Genomic DNA, 23,344 nt, shown 5'->3' on the forward strand with positions numbered 1-23,344 from the left:
AAAGTCCACTAAAAGCCTGCTTTCTGTTGTTCAGCTATAAGTGTGCAGCAAAGTGCACTCTACTCACTCCTGGGAGGCAAAGTGTGTGTTAAAAGACAGCAAGCTTGCATTCCCATTTAAAACCACCTTTGTTCAAACTGCGGACAGCGTGCGAAGGCTGCCAAGAACTTGTCGTGACAAGGAAGGGAAGCACTTGGAGAAGTTTTCTCGACTAATACTTAGATAGACAAGAGAATGGGAGACTGACAGTTGAGCAGGACGTGACAAACTGCTCTATGGTTGAAATGGATTATGCAACAAATGATCTTCTAATTTGGCTAAACGCAGAATCTGGTCTAAATATTTTTTAGTCTGACAGCAACAACCCGGGCCTGTTGCATCCTGAATGTCACGTGTTTATAAGTCAGGTGATCCCACAATGAATCCCTTCGACTCAGAGCAGGAAGACTCAGGTCTGATCTGCCCATAAATCAGTCCGTGAGGTTCTTCTGCAAGAACAGAGATGACTCTAGGTTTTCTAAATTTATGTCCAGGAGGATTAAACATATGAAATGAACAACACACTCATTTTTGCAGGGTCGGAACAGTTCATCACGTGCTGCACCATCCACCGTAACTTGGTGTGATTGTGTACGATTGTGTCTTTTAGTTCAGCCAGCACATTTTCCGCTTTGCCAATCTGTCAATCAGAACATCATCGGGCCGGAAGGACGACTGCACTGGGCTATAACTACAGGATGCATCTTATTTATGACGCCTGAGTGAAGATTCACATTCCAGATGTTGAGCCCTGTGAAGTCAGGGCAGTTGGGGATGTGAGTCTGTTTGAATAAAACCTAACTGAGTAAATACATAACACTGGTTGTTGGCAGTTGTGTAATGATTTGCATCGTTACACCATCAGAATTATTATAAAACGCATTTTGTAAAAATGTTTTGCTGGAGAATCCTTATCCTACATATGTAAACCCAACTGAAACTATGTGCATGAAAAAGTTTTCTTTCACTCCTAAAATACAAATGTGCAGCAGTTTCCTTAATTTCCCTTTTACTTTTAAAAATACAGACACTTGTACGTTTGCTGGAGGAGACACAAATTGGACTGGACATGAGCATGAAAGCTCCATCTAACAGCCCACATCAGAGGGAGGCAGCTAAAGCAGATGACCATGTTTGAGGCTCCGTGCCGAACCTGGACGGAGACCACCGTCATGTTCTCTGGAGCCGCACCGACATCAACGCAGCCATCAAACACACTCCAAACACTGCTACAACTGAGAAACCTGATTAATATTATTTCGATATAATACCGTTTAAATATGGGATACTTGGAAGGGGACATATTTGCAGCACATCCCTGTGACAACATTTTGTTTTTGTTTGTCACATTTATTTGATTTACAGGATTAACAGAGGCCAAGAACACGTTACCTGGTTTGGTTTCGTCCCTGGTCCACTGGTGGCGACCGGAGGAGAGTTTGTATTTGGGTCTTCTTCTGTGTTGGTGACAATCACATCGTTTATGTCCTCTAAAATCTCACAAACCTCCAAAATCTGCAACACCTCATCTCCCACCTCCATCACTGCTGGGGAGAGCATGAACTTTAGCTCTGTCCAGCTCAAACAAGCATCTTCTCTACACCCAGCTGCCGCTCTGACAAGAGTCCGGGTGTGGGTAAGACCTCTCTGACTTTCTGCTGATCCACAGCCCAGCCCCCACTTTATCTGTCTTTATATAGAAATATCTCCCATCATGCCTCAGGAGGTATTGTATGGGACTGTGCTCACTTGCCACATAATGTAAGGGGCTTTAGGAGGAAGGCTGAGAGTGAGGGAGTGTGGCGAGCAGGAGAGTGGAAGAAGTATTGGGGGGGCTGAGGTCCTTACAGGAGAGGAGGAGAGGAAAGAGGAGTAAAGAAGGAAAATACATAAACATGTGAATCCACGGAGAAAATGAATAACAAACAAATGGTGAGGTGACTTCATCATCCATCCAACGATGCCTTTCTTCTTCTTCTCTCCTCCTCCTTCCTCCCTCTCTCCCTCCTCTCCTTTTATCCATCTTTCCCTCCAGGCATCCTCTCTCAATCTCCTCTCGTCTCTTGCCCCAGCGCCACTCTCCGTCCATTTCTTCTGACTGAGTGAGCACTGTGCTGCATCTGCAGCTGTATGTGTGTCCATCCAACAAAATGCAAAGCACCCTGATAATAACAACTCGTGGTCGTGTTCAAAATCACAAATAAATCCCCAAAACTATGAACGCCTCCTAAAATCAAAGTCTGATGTATCTGATTCCTCTCGTGTGCATTTTAATAACAGATATTCATCACAGCTCTAAATGCATATTAATCCGTCGTCGCCGGTTAAGAATCATTTGGTAAGAACACCTGTTTTCTAACATTCGGAGGTTTCAAATCTCTTTTCCAGAATTTACAGTAACAATAATATTTATTCATGCCAAATGACAAAAAAAAGTCTGGGGCTGATTTCCAACTAACTGAAGATACTTCTTGGTGTGATTAGGCCTGAAAACTATTAGTCTTGTAACATATTATATACGTATGTTTTTTTCAATACACTGTCCCATGAGATAGCAATAAGCCACAGTCCAAAAGAAAGGGGAAAAAAACTGACGTCAATGACTGAAACCAGGGAAATGTTATCTCACAGTACTGACCTTATCAAAGTCTTTCAGTTCCTCCCTGCAGGTATTAAACTCTGCAGCCTGGTGACCTCAGGTTTAGGTGGTGACCCAGAGGAAGAACTTCCCCTCTTTGTGTCTGTCCCATAAGAAGCAACATGTCCTCCCCCATTTTTCTTTCCTGTCAGTCGGCTCCTGTTGACTCACTAAGACAAGATGCAAATGCCAAAAATAATCTACCATGGAAATTGTGTCTCTCTGTCTCCGGCTTTGCCCACCCACAGAGCTTTTAGCCTCGCTGTGGCACGCAGCTTCCAACATGCACAGACACACACAAAGCACCAGGATAACCACGGAGCTCGGTGGGAATCAGCCTCACGGGCTCTGAACCGGCAGCCACTCACCACAGGGACGAAATCCCAAACATGAACGCAGGTGCTCTGCCTCTTCCGAAGGGATGCCATGTCTCTCCACGTGCCCTGTGGAGTGCGTGGCAGCGCAGATACCTGCGTCACGATGTGCCAAAACAAAATGCCAAGAGCGGGGATGCTGCTTCGATACCGATGTCCAGCGCTAAGTTGGTGAGCAGCTGGGATCACAAAGCAGCTGCGTTTCATTTAATTGGGTTGAATGAACTGAGCTGCAGGGAGGGTGAGGGGAAGGTGAGACTCTGGGAGGTCGTTGGAAGACGACTTAGACTAAGATGGTGAAAGGCAGAAAGAAATCTGAGTTTTGCAGAATTGTGCTGTGATGCCATCAACATTCGTTTTGATCTCGCCGGTTATTTTTTAATGATACAAGTTTTTTTGTTCATGGTGCCTCTTTCTCCCAAAACGCTGCTAACTGAGTAGAGAGTGAGCTTCCAAGATGGATTTGGCATCAAAAAATCCACACACAGTAGAAATCTTTTGGTGTTTTAGGTAAAGGAAGGTGTTGAAGACACACAAGCGGACTGACATTGGCTCATATTAGAGCCTGTGAGAGTTAATGCGTCTAAATTTAACTGTAAACTGCAAATGTTGAGCCATCACATGGCAGCTGTCCAAATCAGGCAGGTTCAAGTGGAAACTGCGTTTCCCAGTTTACCTGCTTTCAAAGGGAAACATTTCAACCCAGTGACGGCGCCCTGCTGATTCTCCACAGCCCACATCACACTGGCTTCTTCCTCTAATCCGCACAAATACATCTCCACAGAATTCCAGCTCCACGTTCTCTCCATTGGATGCTGCGCGAATGCTGCTCGTCACATAATGTAAACATATCATGTTTCTCCCGCTTGACACGTCACGCCATGCAAATGCTGGGATGCTTCATTGACCTTAGCAACTCCAAGCGAACCCACCTTTCTGAACTGAAACACGCACTTACACGCAGCAAAAACAGCAGAATGAAGATGAGGCCGTCATCCCTCAGTCCAGACTACACACACCAAATACGTGGACTGATGCCACTCATTCCCACCTGCAGATCTGACTGCTGGATCAACACTTGCAGTTTATTTTCCACCCTTGGGCTTTGGCCCGTCTACTGAAATTGGAGAAACGTTATGGACATGTTCTGTTCAAACATATTGAGCAATCCTTAACTTAAAAGGTTTGTGGCTTTTGGATTTCTTGACAAATTAACCTATAATGTATTAATCTGTGAGCTTGAGGAATAGATTTGTTGCCTTAAAAAAAAATCCAGTCTTTGTGCTAAGCTAACTGGCTGCTGACCCCAGCCTGATATGAAGCGTACACACATGAAGCAATAAAGCATTTTTCCAAAAAGCTATTCTCAAGACGTGGCTCATGTGTTCTCCTCACGGTCGACAAATCATTCCCGCACTAAGGCATCTCAGACACATCACCTCCATGAGAAACTTCAGTACTGAATGGTGAGGACGTCCCTGCCCGGACCGGCGTGCTGCTCCATCAGCCAAAGCTCTGATTAAGTCCCAGCGTTGAGCACACTGCTGCGCAGTCAGACGCTGAGATGGGACTGACACACAACAGACACAAAGCACTCCCAAACAGCGGCATATGTGAGACGGCGCACCACAGCACAAAGCCAAACAGACACACACACACAGACGAGGATTTGTGTTGAGCTTCTCTCTCTGTAGTATTGGTGGCCCTGATTACTCAAACTAAAGCCAAGCAGTCTCCGCCCTGTCAGCAGCACAACTGCAGGCCACAGCATGAATAAGACACGGAGAGCTGAACACCAAGGAGGGCTGAGCTCTGTGGCAAAATTAGACAGAGGGGAAAAAAACAAACAGTCGCACATACTTGGGCACAGATAACAAGTCTTGCCACAAGGGAAAGCCGGCACCAAGTAGGTCAGTAAACAACGGTGAGCGGTGGATTCTCTGCATGTTTGTATTTGTCATCTTTTCCCCTTAAGCTGAACATTTGATGAAGGCGACTGTGCCAGACAGTTGTTTGGCTGAGAGAACAGGCCACTCGGGGGTAAACCAAACCTCAGTGTGTGCTTGAGCCTCCATCTTCTCTTTCATTAAATACACTCCAGCCCTGATGTGTGACGAGCAGTTATTGTCTGTGATCACAATGAACGAAGCGTCTGGTCTCAAACATTCACTGTAACTGGGCAGATAAAAGCTTGAAAATATAGATGTCAAATGTAAATTGTTGCCGCACCAACTTTTTTCATGCACATGTAGACAGAGTGGTGACTTAACACGCAAATTCACCAACTAGAGCACAGAGCAAACACACAGCAGACCGGCTGCAGTCTGGCACGTGGAGCTGCCCGCTCCTGATCAGAGAAACAAGGTTGGTTACCTCAAAATTGGCAATCTGAGCATCAACAGAGCTGAAAACCAAAAGCTCACCACCAGAAACAACTGAATTCATTAAAGGATCAGATTCAACATTGGTGAGAAGATGCTGAACTCCCTCCATCTCCACAGTCATGTAATGATCGCTCATTGGATCAATGTAAACAAATTAAAAGCGCTGACCTTGACAGATGCACTGTGCTGTTTAATATTTTAAATAATATAATAACAAATATCAGGACAGAACAATGCAACCTGACACTGACAACACAACGCTACTGAAAACCTTTTACTTCAGGCTGTGATTCTTAAGTGATTATATTCAAGTATGAAGTGTCTTCTTCTCCTGACTCATTTCAGGATTATTACTCAATCCTTTTCATTTCAGTCAAGGAAGCATAATCAAAAGGATGGTTGGTTAATCAAACTCAACATGTCAGCAGAGTCAATTTGGCAAGAACAGCATGCAAGACAAAATCAAAAGCACATCCTCATGCAGCTGCGTGGACATTAGCACACATTCATTTCCCAAAATATAAACAAAACAAAAAAAGTCCTACCTTATATTTGTCTTTTTTCACATAATCCATCACGTAATCCATATTCTGAGTTTACATTTGCAGACATGAAAGTCTGCATGATTTCTAAGCACACAGTTTTAATTTTGGCTGCCAGTAAAATTAAAAAAAAAAAAAAAAAAAAAAAAAAAAAGGCTAAGCTGCAGTGTAGCCTTGGCCTGGTCCATTTAGGCGGGGGCCACCCAGACCATCCCACCATCCTGTGCTGCAGCGTATCGTCATTCGACCTGTTCCCTGCAGCGAAATACACACTTTCCCTCACACAAAAGGGACAGAGCAAAGTTGTACTGGCAAGAGCAGCCGGCTGCTTCATCCATATCCTGTGGCAGATATTTGTCAGCAATACATTTCCTGAAAGTGACGGCCCAACCTTGCCAAAAGTGGACTGGCCCTTCTGGCCGCTGCCCTGTAATAGCAGATGGCCTGTCCCAGCCCAGGATGATAAACACAAGTATCTTTCCAACCCATTTTGACGAGTGACTGATAAATCTCCTGTGCTCCAAATCCTGATATACCACACTAACAGTGTTATTGTCTCCTATATTTGAATGACGGTGCAGCGTGGGTGTTGATGCTGAGTCCTACCTGGATCTGCTCACCACGGACAGCCGAGTCCCCCAGCAGCGGCTCTGCAGGCGGTGTGTTAATAGTGACAGACTTTTCCGAGCGGCTGTCTTTACTGCGCGGCTTGTGCCGGTCTCGACTTCGCTCCCTGAAAACATAAATCATGGTTAGTGATGCGACAGACACAGAGATCGAAGACAACCCAAAAGAAATCACTCTGACATAGTCCGCTTGTTTTATTCTTCTTCATGTTTAGTCAACAACAAATTCCAGAAACCAACAAGAGGAGTAACTCAAGTCAACGTTTTGTAAAAATACAAAGAGGCAGACTGAAAGTGGCAGCTTTTGCCTGGCTGCCCCCGAGAGAAGTTCAAAACCATTTTGCGTTTAGGTTCCATCTAATGAAGCCAACGTGACACCCTGACTCTCTGTGCGCTTCCTTCCTCACTTTATCCCCCATTTCCATGGCTCTCTTTTCAAGGCCCTCTGCTCTGCCACAAACATATGAGCTCCATTAGGCAGGCAGACCCCCAGCACTTATAGCCCTAATCCTGTGTAGTGCATGAATGGTGGGTCTCCACATCCTCCGCCAGCATCCCCATCACTGCATGGCAGGATGCCCACTCTGCAGCTCCATTACCACGGAAAAGCTCAGCAGCCCCAGTTAATCCCTCATCTGCCTCCTTCCCCCTCGAGCTGCTGACATCTTGGACGGAACACATGGATACAGTATTTTACAGCTTTGCACACAGAATAAAATGCTGCAAACCTGGCAACACAAAAAGAATATGTTAAAGGTCTTGTGCAGCAAAACTGACAATACCTCAAAACTAATTTGTGGGAGAGGAGATGGATTTCAGTGATATTGTATGTGAGAGCCGTTTAGAGGTCACTCGGACTAAAGGAGACAGACAGAGCCCAGAGCATCAGATCTCATATAGATATAACACGGTGAAGATGCTGCAAAGAGATTACTGAACATCATGAGGAGAAAAGACATCATGTGTTTCCTGTTCAGCTGCATGACTGAACGCTGTTGCCTTTGTCTTGCCAAATAGTAATTGAGTTTCCTGCTGTGTCTGAGGATATTGTTTAATGGTAATCATTTCCTTTGTGTGAGCAAAAACTACACAGAAGTGTAACAAATCTAATTTCCACAACAGTACATGAGGGCTTGTGTTGTGCTGCTCTCACACACTCAAGCACAGTTTCAATTTAAAGCTGCGGTGACTGTTTTTTTGGCAATTATGTTCATTCCGCATTCAGCAAAAGCGGAGAAACATGTCCAAAAATCTGCACCACCTGACAGAAGTAAATCTGTGACCACAGCTCTGTTATGTGGTGCACCAACACCTGAGGGAATACTGGCTGCTTTGGCCTTCTCCTGTTTTCCACACACGAGGCTGCTAAATCGAGTGCATGCATTTTTAGTTAATGTTCTGTCATTAACAGCAATGTTGTTTTTCATCATCTGTCTCCCTTGGCCAAGATGGCCTCTTATACTGTGGCAAGCAGGAAGTAGAAGAGACCAACTGCTCGGGCCAAGAGGGGAGTCTGCTCTCCTGGATTCACTTCATATGAGTAGTTTGTGGATTTGTCGTTATTAGTTTCTTAATTTAATTCTCTGTTAGCAAGTTTTATCTGCAATATATACTAAACTGCTAATTACTGCCTCCTATTCAAAATTTCATCAGTGTTGTTCATGTCACAGAACAAACAGCAAGGGTCAAGAACTCAAGAATATTTATTATCAATGAACAAAATAACTCTAGTTTAACAAATATTAATTTGGGAAATACAAATCAGGAAAATCGGAGTGATATATTTTCAAATTTTTCATTTTTTAACCTAAACGCTTATAGTGGCTGGGTGGGTGCTGGGTGTTTTTCACAACAGGCACTCCATTTCATGTGATATATCCTCATTTGATTGATTGTTAATACAAATAAATTTATGAAATCAGCTTTCATTTGGTCAAATTCTGACAAAAAAAGTAGCCTGGAGAGACAGTTTGGATAGTGAGGCTCTGACATGGTTAAATAAAGTGTGTTTTGCTTCGGCACTGACCTACAGAGGACCAACATACAAATCAAGTGGTGCTTGAATGCAGCTTTCTCACACAGTAACAATCCCGAGCCATAATGTTCAGGATATCCTGCTTGATGGGGTAATCGAGGCTTAAGTGTGATTGACGGCAGCGAAACTTCTCCAGCTGCATTAGATCCAAGTGTTTTGATAAAAGGGTGTTAACCAGCCAGCTTTCCGTCTCTATTCTGGTGCTTCCTTTTGAATACCGACGCCATTTCCTACACATCACAATAGAAACACATTTTTGCACAGAGTCAAAGAAAGCTCATTTTCAACAGCCTGCAGCGACTGCCTTCACTGACACAGTGACTGACAAAATGTTATCAGATAAATGTAGAAGATTAGGAGCTATTAAATATATTACAGCTCTCATTATTACATCATTACTTGAAGTATTATGACAGTTATCATCAGCACTGCAGCAATGGTTTTTCCAGGGGGAGCCATCATCAGTCAAAGGCTGTCACTGATTATGATTATTAATTGGGGAGGAGCAGTGAAGGAGAATGAGCAGGGAGCAGCAGAGGGGCTCACAAAGCACGATCTTCCTTCAAAATCATCTGCAGAATAATCTGCAAAGGGAAGGAACAACAGCAGCTACAGGCAAGAAGAGGTTTCAATTGCATTTCAGGGTTTAAAGTCCAAATACCGGCAACAAGAGTGACATGGGGTCGTTTTTTGAAAGCAAAAACAAAAACAAAAAAAACAGACATAAAGAAGATTGTGTAGCTCGCTGTCTCGTTAAAATTGTTATTCTATCTTTCATTTGTTAAAAACGAAGAAGCTCCAGTGACTTCTGGCTCATTTAATGTCTAGATTTATCCAAAAAAAGTGGAAGCTTATCCCAGATTTATTATAGAACGATAAAGTTAGCAGGTCCGTCTGACTTTCCCTCCATCTGAGATGCTTCAAAGCATTATGGGACACAGCGTAAGAATTAAGTAAAAACTTGTCAGGACAGGTGCCCAAAAAAAAAAATAATTGAGGGATCACTTCACGATGAAAGAGGTGATTTTTACATATAATCACCCGCCGATGAGAGCCATTTCCAATTGTTGCTCACTTCTTCAGTCCTGGAAAAATTTTTTGAATGCAACAATCTGAGAGAGAATAAATCTGCTCAAATTCAAGACCACATTAAGAAGTAAACTGTAATCAAGCACGTCATTTGAAATAATTACAAGCCAAAAAGCTGAGGAAATACTGGCACGGAGAAAATAAAGTCTGCCGAGCTCCCTGTTGTGCCCCGATGTGATTCATCATAAAAGATCTGATGCAGTCGACAACAGAAGGTGAGGGAACACCTGGTACTCCCTGTGAGTCAAACAGACCAACAAACTGCACAACAAGCATTTTGAAATGTGTAATTGTGGATACACACAGGAAACACGGAGGCAGAGACCTGTGGACAGCCGGGGAGCGCCTCAAACAGATTGGTCTCTGTCTGCCAGGCCCCTCCCCTCCCCCAGCCTGTTTTCTCTTTCCCCCTACAGCAAGCTTCAGGGGGTGATCGCACTGTGTGGAAACCTCCCTCCCGACACACACACACACACCTCCCCCCCTCCCTTCTCACATCCTCTTCCTGCCTCATTAGCATGCAGGCGGCTTGTTGGTATTCCGACAGTGTGCTGTGCTCCGATTTGATTAATGGAATTTGACTTCCAGCGTGGATCCTTGAAACGGGAATGGCTTTTTGGAGCAGAGAAGATGGGAGGGGGGTATCCTGTGAGGGCAGAGATGCCTGGCAAGCTGGGACAGAGTCCTGTCAATTAGCCTGAGAGAGCATGGTTTTCCTCAAACACCTGAGGATGAGTGTGGAGGTGATCGTGTGCTCCTCCTCAAACAGCAGGGGTGGGCGAGGCATGGCGGCCACACTGAACTGTCTGAGGACAAAACACACACCATTGTTACAAAGCTTTGTGTCAATGCAGACATCAGAGCCAAAGCATGAGAGGAGGGGTACCCAGTGTCATGTCAGACACATAAACATGTCATAGAGCAAAGGAAGGACGGAGGGGGCGAGTACATGTGTGTAGTTATTTCTGTTTCTGTTTTGTTGGAGTATCTGTAAAGAATAAAGTGATTATGATTTTTCCTCTCGCACATTCAGCCGTATCAAGTCCTACATTTCTTTTGGTAATTTGGCTGATGAGCTCCACCGCATATAAATATCCAGGTTGAGCTGAAGGGGTGCTTGGCTCTGCATCCTGGCTGCTGCTCAGGATTAGCTTCATACAGATAACACAGTAAGGTGACACACTGTGGTGACAAATAACACACTCCCACGGCGGCTGCGTCCCCACTGCTCAGAGGTCACAGTTCGTTATTTTATGGTCTTACAGTCTGTAAATGAGGCCTGAGCGATGACAGGCGAGCTGTTCGCTGACACTTATGGCTGAAACTGCTGATCATTTTCTTGGTATAGCACTAGAAAAATGTGAAAAATGCACTTCAAATATCAGGCTTAGTGTTGCTTGATATCCAAAACCCAAAAGAAAGAAACTATATCAAGAAAATGAAATCATCAAATGCATCAAATGTTTGCTGATTCATTTTCTGCACGACTAAATTGTTCATTGTAAAATTTCAACGTTTTTTTTTTTTTTTTGTGTGCTTTAACAAAGTAAGATAGTAAGAAGTAAGATGTTTCCTATGGTAACCAGTCATATTTTAACATTGTAATGAAGTAATGAAGCCATTAAAGAAACATTCACATTCATCATTAAATCTATGTGAAATGTATAGAAGAGGATCATCCAGGAGCGGGTGGTTTTACATCTGTGAATGAATTAGCTTAAATTACTCACTTAGGGCCGTGTAAATGCTGCGCGCTGCCTAATAATTGGAGTTGTACCAATCAAAGGAGCCAATTTTTCACATGAGCAGCTGCTAATAGGAGATTTGCAATTCAATAATCGTTTATATATTAAAATTTGACGGTGAAGGGGGGAGGATTTCGAAAACTTTACAGCTCTAACGAGGTCTTGAGACTCTGAATATGGATTCAGTCAACTAAAAGCACACTCTGTTTTCTTCTGCTTTTTTTCTTGCAGGCAAAAATAAATCAAAAACACATTTTTAAACCATATTGATCCATAAATATCTCCACTAAGGACCACACAGCCTGTTTTGAATGTGTAACTGCACCAAAGAATCTATTAAAGCGGAAACTTGGAACAATTGTAATATGTCTGAAAACATGCCAGCCTCTTGTTAATTCCTATAACAAGTCCAGCGCGTGATAATGACATCTACACTGTTCTCCCACAGTTAACTGTGCAGCTCTCGACTCAACACAAACTCTGCTGGCATCGCTGTCACATGCAGAAATTGAGAAAAGATTGGATCTTCATTTCGGTGAGAGAGTCACAAAGAAAATCTGTGTCACCGGCGTGTTTTGTTTCCGTTTTTGCCAGGAAGTGATATCCAAGGACAGAGCCGCCACTCTGCCATCAATGGCGAGCCAAGGAACTGATATGTGTCAGTATCTTGGACACCGGATGAGGATTGTTTGACACATGAGCGAGGAAAAGAGCCAGCTGCGGCAGGAAACACCTCCAAAAACCCAGCACCTTCTGTTAATTAAAACCTCCGCCAATCCCAATTTCATTCTTCTCACAAAAACATGATTTCTGCACACAAACACACTCCCACATCTGCTCAGTGAAATTAGATGACAGAGATCCGAGGGCGAAGGTCTCCACAGCGACAATTTCTTTCTTTCTTCTTTTTTTCTTGAAGGTTTTCTTGAACATGAAATAATCGGCCAGCTGGTGGCGTTGGCACCATCATGCCGTAAGCAGGGGAAGCGGAGATTGCACTTGGCGGGAATGGCGACATGTTCTTTTCCAATTTGCTGTCAGTGGTTTGATAGGTGGCAGAAAGAGTAGGGAGACAGGAGATGGGAGCTCCCAGCTCCCCTCCGCCTCCCCAGCCCGATTCTTTGATTCCACACAAAGCTAAAACCACTTTTACTCCGTGTAATTTCGAGCTACTAGGGCACATTCCTGCCCTCAGGGGGACACCAGCGAACCAGTGATACGTCCATGCTGACCTGTCCGCGGAGAGTAGGCGGGAATCCATTTGAGAGGGTTGGAGGAGAGAAGGTGATACGGAGAAGAGGTCGAGAGTGACCAAGAAAGGGGCAGCTGCTGCTTTCAGATCAAGACGGACACATGGGAGCTAAAGGAAGAAAAAAACGAGTGAGGGCATAATGAGGAAAAGGAAATGAAGTAGGATAAAAAGTGAGTGGACACGAGATGATAAGAGGAGAGCACTGAGAGCAAAGCTCCACATGTATCAAGAGGACGAAAAGCCCCTTAAACGGCAACAGGTGGCAGCCAGGGGGATATGTGGAGAGCAAGCAGGAGGGGGCCATCGGCGGACAGAGAGGGGCTGTTGTGGAACAGGAGCCCCCCTCTCATCCCCTCTCAGGCTCTCAACATATCAGTCAGTGAGGCCTCTTCAGCACCTGTCTCCTGCTGCCTTCCTGAGACCTGTCAGCCGTAGCCATTTCCCCGCTGACAGACTAATGCGCCTACACTGGCTGAGGCCGCCGCACGCGCTCAGACAGAGCAGAAGACAGCGATACATGAGAGCTGAGACCATAATAAACTGACCATGAAAGGATTTTTTTATCTTCAAACGTAGATTTGATTTAAAAAAAAAAAAGAAAAAAAGAGACACTCAGAAACACAAGACGTAACTGTGACCATCAGAAAAACGGCCTCAACACATTTACACAAAACCAAACAACGTCAGACTTTGTTCGGCTCTACACTCCGCTGTCTCAGTGTGACAGAAACCAGTCGCCAGAAGTGACCTCAGGCCATACTGTGGTTTTTTTTCTCATGTGGTCTGTTTGGATCCAGACAAAAATCACCCCATTCATTTATCCCAGACTGCTGCAGAATCTTTGCAGCCCGCATTGGCAGATGTCTGATAAAGAGTCGGAGTCACTGGCACAAAAAATTCAGAGGAAAAGATCTGATATCTCGTCTGAAAACCGCGCTGCTTGAAGAATGACGCTGCCAAGGGTCAAGATGGAAAAACTGACTCCACAATTCACAGCTGACATCAACACTTCTTCAAATTCTGCAACTAAATTGCTGCTTTTATTCACACAAACAAATAGGGAGCTTTTTATCTTGGCATTGCTCTGATTTTGGCTCCCTTGCCTAAATAATGGCACCAATCATCATCCTGTTTTTAGGTGAAGTGCCTCATTTCAACAAACGGGAAAGATGGAGAAAAACACATCAAGCAGCAGAGAACCAGCAGCTTCTCTCACTTCACACCTGTTTCTAAAGCCATTACCTCTATAGATCCTTTACAGACACCATATTTGATCATAAAGAAATAAAAAACACCTCCTAATGAATAGCTAGCAAACAGCTGACATATTACAGAGGTCACTTCTCACTGCTCGAAAAGAGGACATAGCAGAAGTTGTTCTGTGTCATGTGTTATGTGTTATTGAATCAGTGCTTTTGATTCAGCCATATCCAAAACCGCACTTTAGGCTGCATCCAACAAACCCATGTGCCTGTGAAGCAAACTATCCAGTAAATATACGTATAAATGAGAATACAATTAAAGATGAACAGATAAGCACATTAAAACACAAACTATTTCACTTAGTTAACACTAAGTTGCTTGATTTTTTTCCTTAAAATTAAAGCACAGCAGCAATGGTGCATTTGGTGACTTCACAAGAACATAAATTTCCTGGCTTGATTTGAACTCCACACGGTACACTGCAACCCATCAGGTTAAAGTTGAACCAGAAGGAATTATTGACAAAGCAGAAGCAGATCTCACCCGTGCCGGTGGGATCCCCGGGAGCGTCCGGAGTAGTAGGAGTAGCCCGAGTAGGTGGACTCCGTGTCCATGGCGATGCAGTCGGGCTCGGGGCAACGCAGAGGCCACTCTGCTCAACCGCTGGCAGATGCAGCGGAGCCTTGTGCGCTTGTCTTGCAGAGCTAGAGGCGATCGATTGACTCGCTCAACAGGCTGACAGAGGTGGTGAGCTGTCTGCACTCAGGCTTGAAAGCAACCCTGGGGGCGCCTGGTGAGGAAACATCAACCTGGAGGGGGGGGGGAAGAGAGGTGGAGGAATTGTGAGAGGCGAGAAAATTTGAATTCAAAATGTGAAATATCTGGGAAATGTGCCCAAATTTGGCAGTTAGGGACTGTAGGAGCCTACAAGGATGAGACTGTGGAACAAAAAGCATTACAGGCTCAATCAGTCCAGTCACTTTTCCATCACATCACACCTGAACATTCTTTCTATGTGCCGAACCTGCAGGAGCGTCACCGTCCTCTGGCTTTTGACCTGCCGAGGAGCTTACACACCGGCTCAGTCTCCCAGATAAAAGAAACATTCCCCATATTCCCAACTGCGGTGCAGAGGCTTTCAAACACAGGAAGCAATTTTAGCCCGACGCTGACGAGCTTTGAGACACTGAATGCAGCGGAGATAAATGCTCCTCTTCTGCAGGAGAAATTCAAAAAGACGGAGACGTTGCCAAATATGGAGCTGCGACGGCATTCCCGTTTAGCTGTTCTGTCGCCCCAAATTGTGATTTTGATTATATTGCAACCAATTGTGTAACCAGAGAGACCTGTTATACAGCTGGATCTGGGGTCCTTCACAGCACTGCATTAACTATAATGAGTCATTTATGCATTTCACTGTCACTGAGAAAAAAAATATACATAAATGGTGAGTTTCCTCTCAACCCCTTCTCCTGCCTAATTATAGGCTGCTGTTTCAGGGAAATTGCTTCGGGTGACTGGACATGGACTGGACATCTACATTATGTCATTTCCTGCCAAATTAAACTGAGTTCTTTCCCCAAAATGATCAGCATGCAGTGAAAACAATGACTGTGCCATTTTCAGATCGAAGATTAAATAGTTTTCACCATCAAAGACAGTAAAGACTCCCAGTCTAACTCCCCTGGAGATTGTCATCCAGTGAAATACTGGACAATAAGCAGCTCTTCATTGAGGTGAGAGCTGTGGAGAGGTGTATGAATGAGCTCGACTTGGCCTGGAGTCATTAAAGCCACTGAACAAAGAGGGAAGGGGGTGAGAAATGTGAGTCATAGGTAGTTTGAGGCAAACACTTGTGTAAGCTACACGCATGACACACACACACACACACACACACATATTCCCAACCTCTCAGGCTGCTCTGGGCAAGATGAAAAACCTGTGAAATACAAAGGTAGTTAAAGCTTAACTCAAACAGACCTAAATCAAATTTCTGCTCAGATAACACGTACTCCCCTGGAAATGTGCACTTTGAGTCCGCCTGAATAAACAACCATAAGTCTGTGATTCACCAGAGCACTGTTTCAAATAACATTTTGAAGAAAAATTGAGTTTTATCTGTTCACAGTAATTCATGAATATTATCAGCATAGTTATATTCTGCATCTATCATCCAGAGTCCTCTCCTGTTTCATCCCCTCACTCTGTCCTGGCACAGCCTGAGGTTGTAGCTAAAACCTGCACTGACACAATCTGTATCTCCGGCCAGGCATCAAGCGCGGTCACAAAGATTTACGGGTGATTTATGGCCCAAGTCGCCTTGAAGGTGGTGAGAAATCGAGCAAGCCGTGTCTCTCACAAGACATCCTTGTTTTTCTGCATTCACAACTCCAAGAGGAAAAGAAAAAATATAAGAGTTACTTAGGCAGATTTAGCGCACAGACTACAATCCTTATCTGCCACTTGGAGGGGAAACACACATCACTGGGTCCAAAAATACTCACATTTGAGGCACAAAACATCTAGTCTGACCCAGTTCTGAGGCGTGTGGTGTTGGCACATCTGTGAGTGTGTGTGTGCTTTTGTGACTGTCACAGGCTCCTGAAAATGCTTTGAAGGTTGTGTAACTGCATATTTGGATATGCTCATTCTGCAAATCATTCTGAACGCCTGAATCATCTCCATGTGGTGACAAAACCTCCCTCAACTGGTTCTCAGTCGCAGCGAGGTGCACGGCTGAAACTGAAACTTTAAGAAAAGAAGGGATTTCCAAAAGCTTTTGTTAAACATATGAATCCTTTTTGTATCGTCTGGTCTAAACATGTCTAAAATGGATGGTTTTCTTTCATTTTGTTTATTTTTGGCAATTCAGATGTGGAAATGGGACAGGGATCTTAAACTGAAATTACCTGGAGTCCAGCGGCCATGCTGTTTTTCACTGGACCACAACAGCAGGGCCAGCCCTATAATCTGGACTGACTGACTCACTGTATTTGAGCCACTGGTCGGCCAAAACTTGGGAGTTTTGGTGCCGACAAGACATTGTCATTACATTGAAAGACTTCTCAAACAAACTGAGTAGAAAGCTGAGCTGCAGGGATGTGAAGCAGAGCTTCAACTATACCATGCATCATGATTAATAAAAGAAGCAGATCTCAATGGCATGTAAACAAGAGCAAACTGACAATATTCCTACTGCAGTACAGCCACAGAAGACCTGAAATGGGAGCAGGCTTTTCATTTGAAATGCTTACAGGAAGTGTTACATTTGTAATGGCATCCTAAAAAAAAATAACAATTAAAAAAAATCACAGTGACTAATTCTACGCATCAGACAGAGCGAGTGAGAGAAAATTCTCCTTTTAGATCGTTATGATAAACTATGATCAGGGACAGAAATGCAAGTAAAACCTCCCTTGAAAGACAAAAAAAAAGCTGATTTGCAAAACAGTTTTCCCTTAAAACCCCCAACTGTTAAGTGGTAAGTAGGGCTTCTGCTCTACTGCAGGAATCCACCTATTGAATAATGGCTGTTCAACAAGCTGGACATCATCACAGAGGCATTTCCATCACCTGCTTTAATCCTCTTAAAAGACGGGCACACGGCTCAATGAGGGATTAATGAGTGTACGGTCCGGGTTCAAACAAAGTGCAGCTACGAGCGAAGAGAGCCGCCGAGGTTAAAAGCTGATCGATTACTCCCTGCTTCAGTGTTTCTGCTTAAAATGCACGCCTGACGCGTCCTCACACGTCACCTTTATTTTATACAGTCCATCTGTGCAAAAGCACAGAGCCAGAGCACCAACAGGCCTGGCTATGAAATCCACTTTTTTCTGACGTGATACAGGATCAGCGGATGTTTCAACATGTGGTTTCTGTCGTAGCCACACCAGAGAAAACTGGTGAGCAGAACTACTTCGAGCCTAAAACAGGAATCCCAGTCTCATATTGAGGATGAGGGACAGGAGAAGGGGTTCTTCACTGTAATCCAAGACCCCTGCTGAGCTGGCTTATCTGTTTGTCCTGGCAGTGACAACAACGAGTGGTGGATGAGGAAGGCTAAAATTATATCATTACAATTGAGCATGAAGGGTAAAGTCTCTTCAGACCATTTCATGCAGTATAAATGCACCGTGTGCCAACACCCAGAGTAAAATTTAATTCCAAGCTACCAGACGCTGTGTTTTCTGGAAAGAAAAAAACAAACAAAAACAAACAAACAACAACTGCTGTGACAACCCAAGAAGAATGGCAGAATCCAGCAGCCTGAACAAGAGACGTAAATAAACAACCTCCTGTTGACAGTCCAGGAATATTGTTTCTTCTCTACACAGGGAGCTCAGAGCTACAGCCACCGTTAACAAATCAGCACGATGAGGGTCGTCACATGGTCATGTGGATATATGGGCATGTCAGCAGTGTGACACCCTGATTGTGGCACAGACGGTTTGAACTGTTCAAACCAGTGTAACATCTCAAACGTCACGTGTTCAACACCTGTCTCTTACTCACAGCAGTGGAAATATCTCATTGTGTTCCAGAGTAGCACATGACAAAAAAAAAATGTGTTAATAAGACAGTAAAATGGGAAAAGAAGGCGAAAGACAGGATGTAAACAGCCAACAGTTTCCTACAATCAAAAACCTAACAGCCATTTCAGTGAGAAGACTTTTTGCTCTGTTCAAGGAAACTCCTTTTGGACTTTTTGACCCCGTAACAGATGAAGACGCATATTTGGGTGGCTGAGGTCACTGAAGCAATGACGTGCTGCCCCACAAACTGGCCCGGCCCTCAGACTTTTGAAGAGCCTTCCTGCACAAAAAGGAGCGGAGTAGGGAATACTCCCTGTTGTTTCCCTGTGTAAAAGGGGAAATTAAGCATCTAATGGACCAGAGAAGATGTTCTTATTTGAAATCCTCCTTACAGGCAAACCGCTCATCCGTTCTTCCTTTGAGCAGAGAAGTGAAACCCCCCAGCGGCTCATTCACATTCAGCAGATTTATCCTGATATTTCCTCTCGTGGCCTTTTAATTCATGCACCATCACAACACTGGTGTTTAAAAAAAACAAAAAAAACAAAACTGCACTCCAACTCATTCACAGGAAGACAACAATGATCCAAATTTCCTAAAACATGATACACTTCTATAAATATAGACGCATGTATGTAATTATTCAACTACAGGCCCCAGGAGGGGGAAACGGAGGACCAGCAAAGATGGAGCACTGTCAGAGTTAGCCGAGGCTGAGAGGGAAAAGGAGGCCGTTACCTCCACAACCCGACAGAGTCTGCTGCTCAAATCTGTTTGTTCGTTGTTGTTGTTGTTATTTTTATCTATCCAAACCAAACCAAGCAGCTGTCTAACATCATCATCTTGCAACTCGCCGACACTTCTTGCCCTCCTCCCTCTGTAACCATGACTCCCTTTGTGGCTCGCTGTTTATAATCCCCATGATAACACATCTCCTCACTCCATAATAAGAGTCCGCCAGCTCATGCAGGTAAATACTGATTTCACCTCAGCTCAGGGCAAAAGTAACACAGCGACAGCCACGGTCACGAGACGTGCCAGGACACGAGGAAACATAAAACAAGTCACTTTGGATGTCTGCGCCGATCACATGCTGCCCAGGACAGAGTAAATGAAGGCCATTACTTCTGTGGAATTCAATTAACATTCCCAAGTGTCACTGAATTTAACCCCTCAGACATCCTGCCAGCAGTAATGACCTGAACTGAGATCCACCCTCTTGATTTGCATTTCATGAAATTGGTAGAATCAGCTCATTACTGCCTGAAGTGTTCATGAAGCCGCACCAAAACGCTCAGCATGCATCTGCAGTCAGCGAGAGCCATAATGCGTCTGTGCGGCTCACAGTTGGCCTTTACCTGTTGCATCTCGGTGCCGGTGTTACCAGGCAACAACAACAAGCCGACTCTCAGTGGTCAGTCGATAAAGCAGCAGTTCACGGCTGCATTAACTGGGCCGAGGTTATCTCACTGGGACACCATTTAAAGGACGACAAATGACCTACGATCTGTTCCTGCCCATGTCCAAACAACTAGAGAACCAAAGTTTGGCAAGCGGTTTTACTGGTTTTTAATTATCACCCTTGATCACTCAAATTACCTCTTTGAGTTTAACTCACTATTTGGTTGCCATGGTTACCAGTCTAAATTCGGGCCAGTATGGTAAATCCCAACAAGCGGTTTAGCCAGATACCTTTAATCAGCAGATGAACAATCAGTTTAGTCATCATTCTCTCATCTTCTCACTCAAACACTACTGTGTAAAATGTGATGTATATTCAAACACACATATCTCTGACAGTCTGGGATGCTATTACAGCTGTTCTTCTTATTGTGCCTATTTTACTGCACCAAGGACCTAATTTCCCCCCAGAAAAATCACTGTTTCATCAATCAGCTCTTCACTCTCAGATTATGTTACTTCTTTCACGTAACAGACAGCAGGGAATAACAGAATATGAACTTTTCTTTTGACTCCTCCTGACTCTAACTCTGATGTTTACTGTAGGAGGAGGAGAAAGAGACCTGTTGAATCAACTCTCTCAAACTGCCAACAGCTCTCCATATTCTCTGTGCTGCTGTCACATCAACTCCTCCACAGCATTACAGTCCTTGTAATAATGAAGGACTTACATAATTTATTGAGAGAGAAATTAATCTTGTCTCCATGTATGTTTTTTTTTTCTTAGTTCAGACAGCCACACAGATCTGAGATAAGATGTGTGTTTATGGAAGGAAATGGATGTCACTCTGTTTGTCTGATGTGCTTGCCAGAAGAAAATTATCTGGAAGACTAATAATGACTAAAAGTCCTTCATGTAAAACTGTGAAGATTTATCGCTTTGCTCGTCCTAAATTCATTGCAAACAACTGTGACACTGTGAAAAGATGAAAACTGTTGCAGCTTTTTGATCCATCAGATTTAAGTATACAAATAAACAGACGTAAACAAAGTAAACTTATCAATAAACAGGTCTGCAAGCTGATTCAGAGACAGGACGTCATCAAACGGAGCAAGTGCTCCGGGGGCACCTGTTTTATTTCCTAAAGTCTATTTGGGGGGGGCATGAAGCTGAACCCAGACAGGTGTCTGCCGGACCAGCCCGACCTGTGACCCGGCGGCAGGCGGGCCAGGAGGCAGGAAACTCCCCGGTTTCACCGTGGCCTCTAAGCCCCCCCAGCCTTTACCCCCCCTCCACCTTTAAGCCTATTAGAGCCACGACTTGACCAACCGAAGCACGGTGTGTGTTTGTTTGTTTCCTCCGCTCCCTGTTTGTGTGTGTGTTTGTTTGTTTGTTTGTTTGTGTATCCGGCTGGTGCTTGTCCCGGACGCTACAGAGGATCCGGCCGCCGCAGGTTCTACCCTCCAGCCGGCCCGATGCGGAGCCAGCCGCCCGGAGACGCAACACCGGAGTTTGACTTTTCTCCGCCGGCGTCGTCCCGCAGAAAAGCCGCAGCGAACCGGAGCCGGCCGCGGGTTGGAGCACACTGAGATGAAGTTAGGAGCGTTTTCCTTCGCTCAGGTGGCAGCAGGCGGCGCAGGGCGTGTTCCCCCGCTGTTTCCTGACGCGGCGCACACAATCCGCCCGACGCCGAGCAACAGCTCCTGTCCTCCGGACACACAGACACAAGCGGGCTCGGTCCGGACGGGGCGTTCCGGCCGCTTCACGCACAGCTGATCGCGCACGCTGTCGCATCTGCAGCGCGCGGATCTCCGCGAAACACAACTCACCTTTGGTCGGTGGAGGCGGAGGGATCATTCCCGGGGCGGACGATTTATCCGGGGGCTAGTCAACAATTTGCCCCTCAGCTCTCGGTTGGCTCCAGGAGGAAGCAGCCTCGGTAACCGGAGGAATCACCCCGGCCGTCAGGAGTCTCACAGGGGGCAGTGCTTCCCAGCAAACCGGGGGGGGGAAGAGGGTGGGGGGGGGGTGCAGGACTCAAACCCGGCGCTAGGGGGCGCATCCCACAGCCCGTCACTGAGGATGAACCTGCTGCACTGTGGATGGTAATTCACCTTAACAAGGGAGGAGGGCCCCTCTGAGAAATACTCCTTTCTCTGTTACCATCTTATATCAACATCATCAGGACTGTGCAGTCCTGATGTGATGATCATGAGCAGAACAACAGGGATTATAAAGTGATACTCACAATACAGCATGTGATGACCAACAAGGACCCTTCAGTGTTGATATCTGTTAGAAGATATATCTGCGGTTTTAAGGATGGATTTAGTTTGTCCACCAACAACATTTTGGCGTCAAATAAACTGAAGTTAGATTTACTATTGCTTTATTTGTCTTTACACTTTCCCACAAAGATTTACTGGAACCACTTTCTCTTTTGTCGACTACACCGCAAAAAGGTCACGTTTTTCGTCGCACTTCACCAAACCAAACAAAGTAAACAGTGATACAACTAACACCCAAGATAGTAGACTGATAACAATCTGGCCTGGACAAAGTCATTGAAAGAGACACAATGAAGTCACTGAGGCGTTAAAGGAGCCTCTCAAGAGGGAATGTAAACAACATTATTCTGGAATAAAGCAGAACAGAAATATTTGATATAACTGTCACATCAGATTCATGTAATAAATAAAATTAAAAAAAAACAATACAATCAGTAAGAACCTCAGAAAAGCTGCCTTTAACCTTCATAAGTGTATTAGGCTAAATAAAGGTTACACACAATCCATCAACGCATATATCTCCACCAATTGATTTGACATGTTCCTGCTGTTCCTGCCACTCTTCCTCCATTGTGTCACAGAACACAAATCCAGTTCATTCAGACTCCAAACACACATCGAAGTTCAAACCACAAGGCAACAGATGTCTCCAGCAATTACACAGCTGTATATGAATCAATATTTTCTCCTCCTGTGAAGGGATTCCTTAATCCAGCACACATACGCCCATTCTGAGATAAATCACAACCCCTCCAGAATACAATGGGGGTCATGACTGGGACATGACCCCTGGGCCTCCCTGTGGAGAGCCAAATAAACATCAGTACCGCGTCGAGGATGGGGGATGGACGGTGGGGACTGCATCTTTAATTTCCAACTGGTATCTGTAATCAAAGGACCACAAGCACACCTGATAAATGACATTTCACAGCTCCACTGATGCAGTCAGCTCAACATGTGCCTCAAGTATTCAGCTGTGGGTGTGTTAGATTTCCACATTGTTTGATAAATTCATGGATAATTTCCTCATCATTTCATTTCACTCTTGCACTGTCACACATCTTTTTCTTGCTGTTTGACTCACAGAATTTGTACATTTGCAGTTTTTAAACATGTAGTTTGAGATTTGTGTGCCACCATGTGGCCATTTTTTGCCACTACTTCACTTGAAAGTTTCTCTTCCATCGGGTCAACA

The 23,344-nt window shown here is 44.6% G+C and overlaps 1 protein-coding gene across 3 annotated transcripts in view; it reads right to left on the reverse strand.

Moving 5' to 3' along the window:
- Nucleotides 1–21,851, reverse strand: part of LOC115053631 (vang-like protein 1) — a 41,386-nt gene extending 19,535 nt beyond the window's left edge. For 2 of the 3 annotated variants that reach the window (XM_029518502.1, XM_029518491.1), the window contains exons 1-3: nucleotides 21,691–21,851; nucleotides 14,471–14,736; nucleotides 6,584–6,710 (exon numbers count right to left, since the gene is read on the reverse strand). In XM_029518502.1, coding sequence (XP_029374362.1) covers nucleotides 6,584–6,710; nucleotides 14,471–14,541 — 198 coding nt within the window. In that variant the 5' untranslated portion in view covers nucleotides 14,542–14,736; nucleotides 21,691–21,851. Of the gene's footprint in view, nucleotides 1–4,490; nucleotides 4,677–6,583; nucleotides 6,711–14,470; nucleotides 14,737–21,690 lie in introns of those variants that run through there. The other variant, XM_029518512.1, reaches the window with a different exon arrangement.
- Nucleotides 21,852–23,344: the final 1,493 nt, after the last annotated feature.

Source organism: Echeneis naucrates, chromosome 2, assembly GCF_900963305.1.
Source record: "Echeneis naucrates chromosome 2, fEcheNa1.1, whole genome shotgun sequence".
Lineage (NCBI taxonomy): Eukaryota > Metazoa > Chordata > Actinopteri > Carangiformes > Echeneidae > Echeneis > Echeneis naucrates.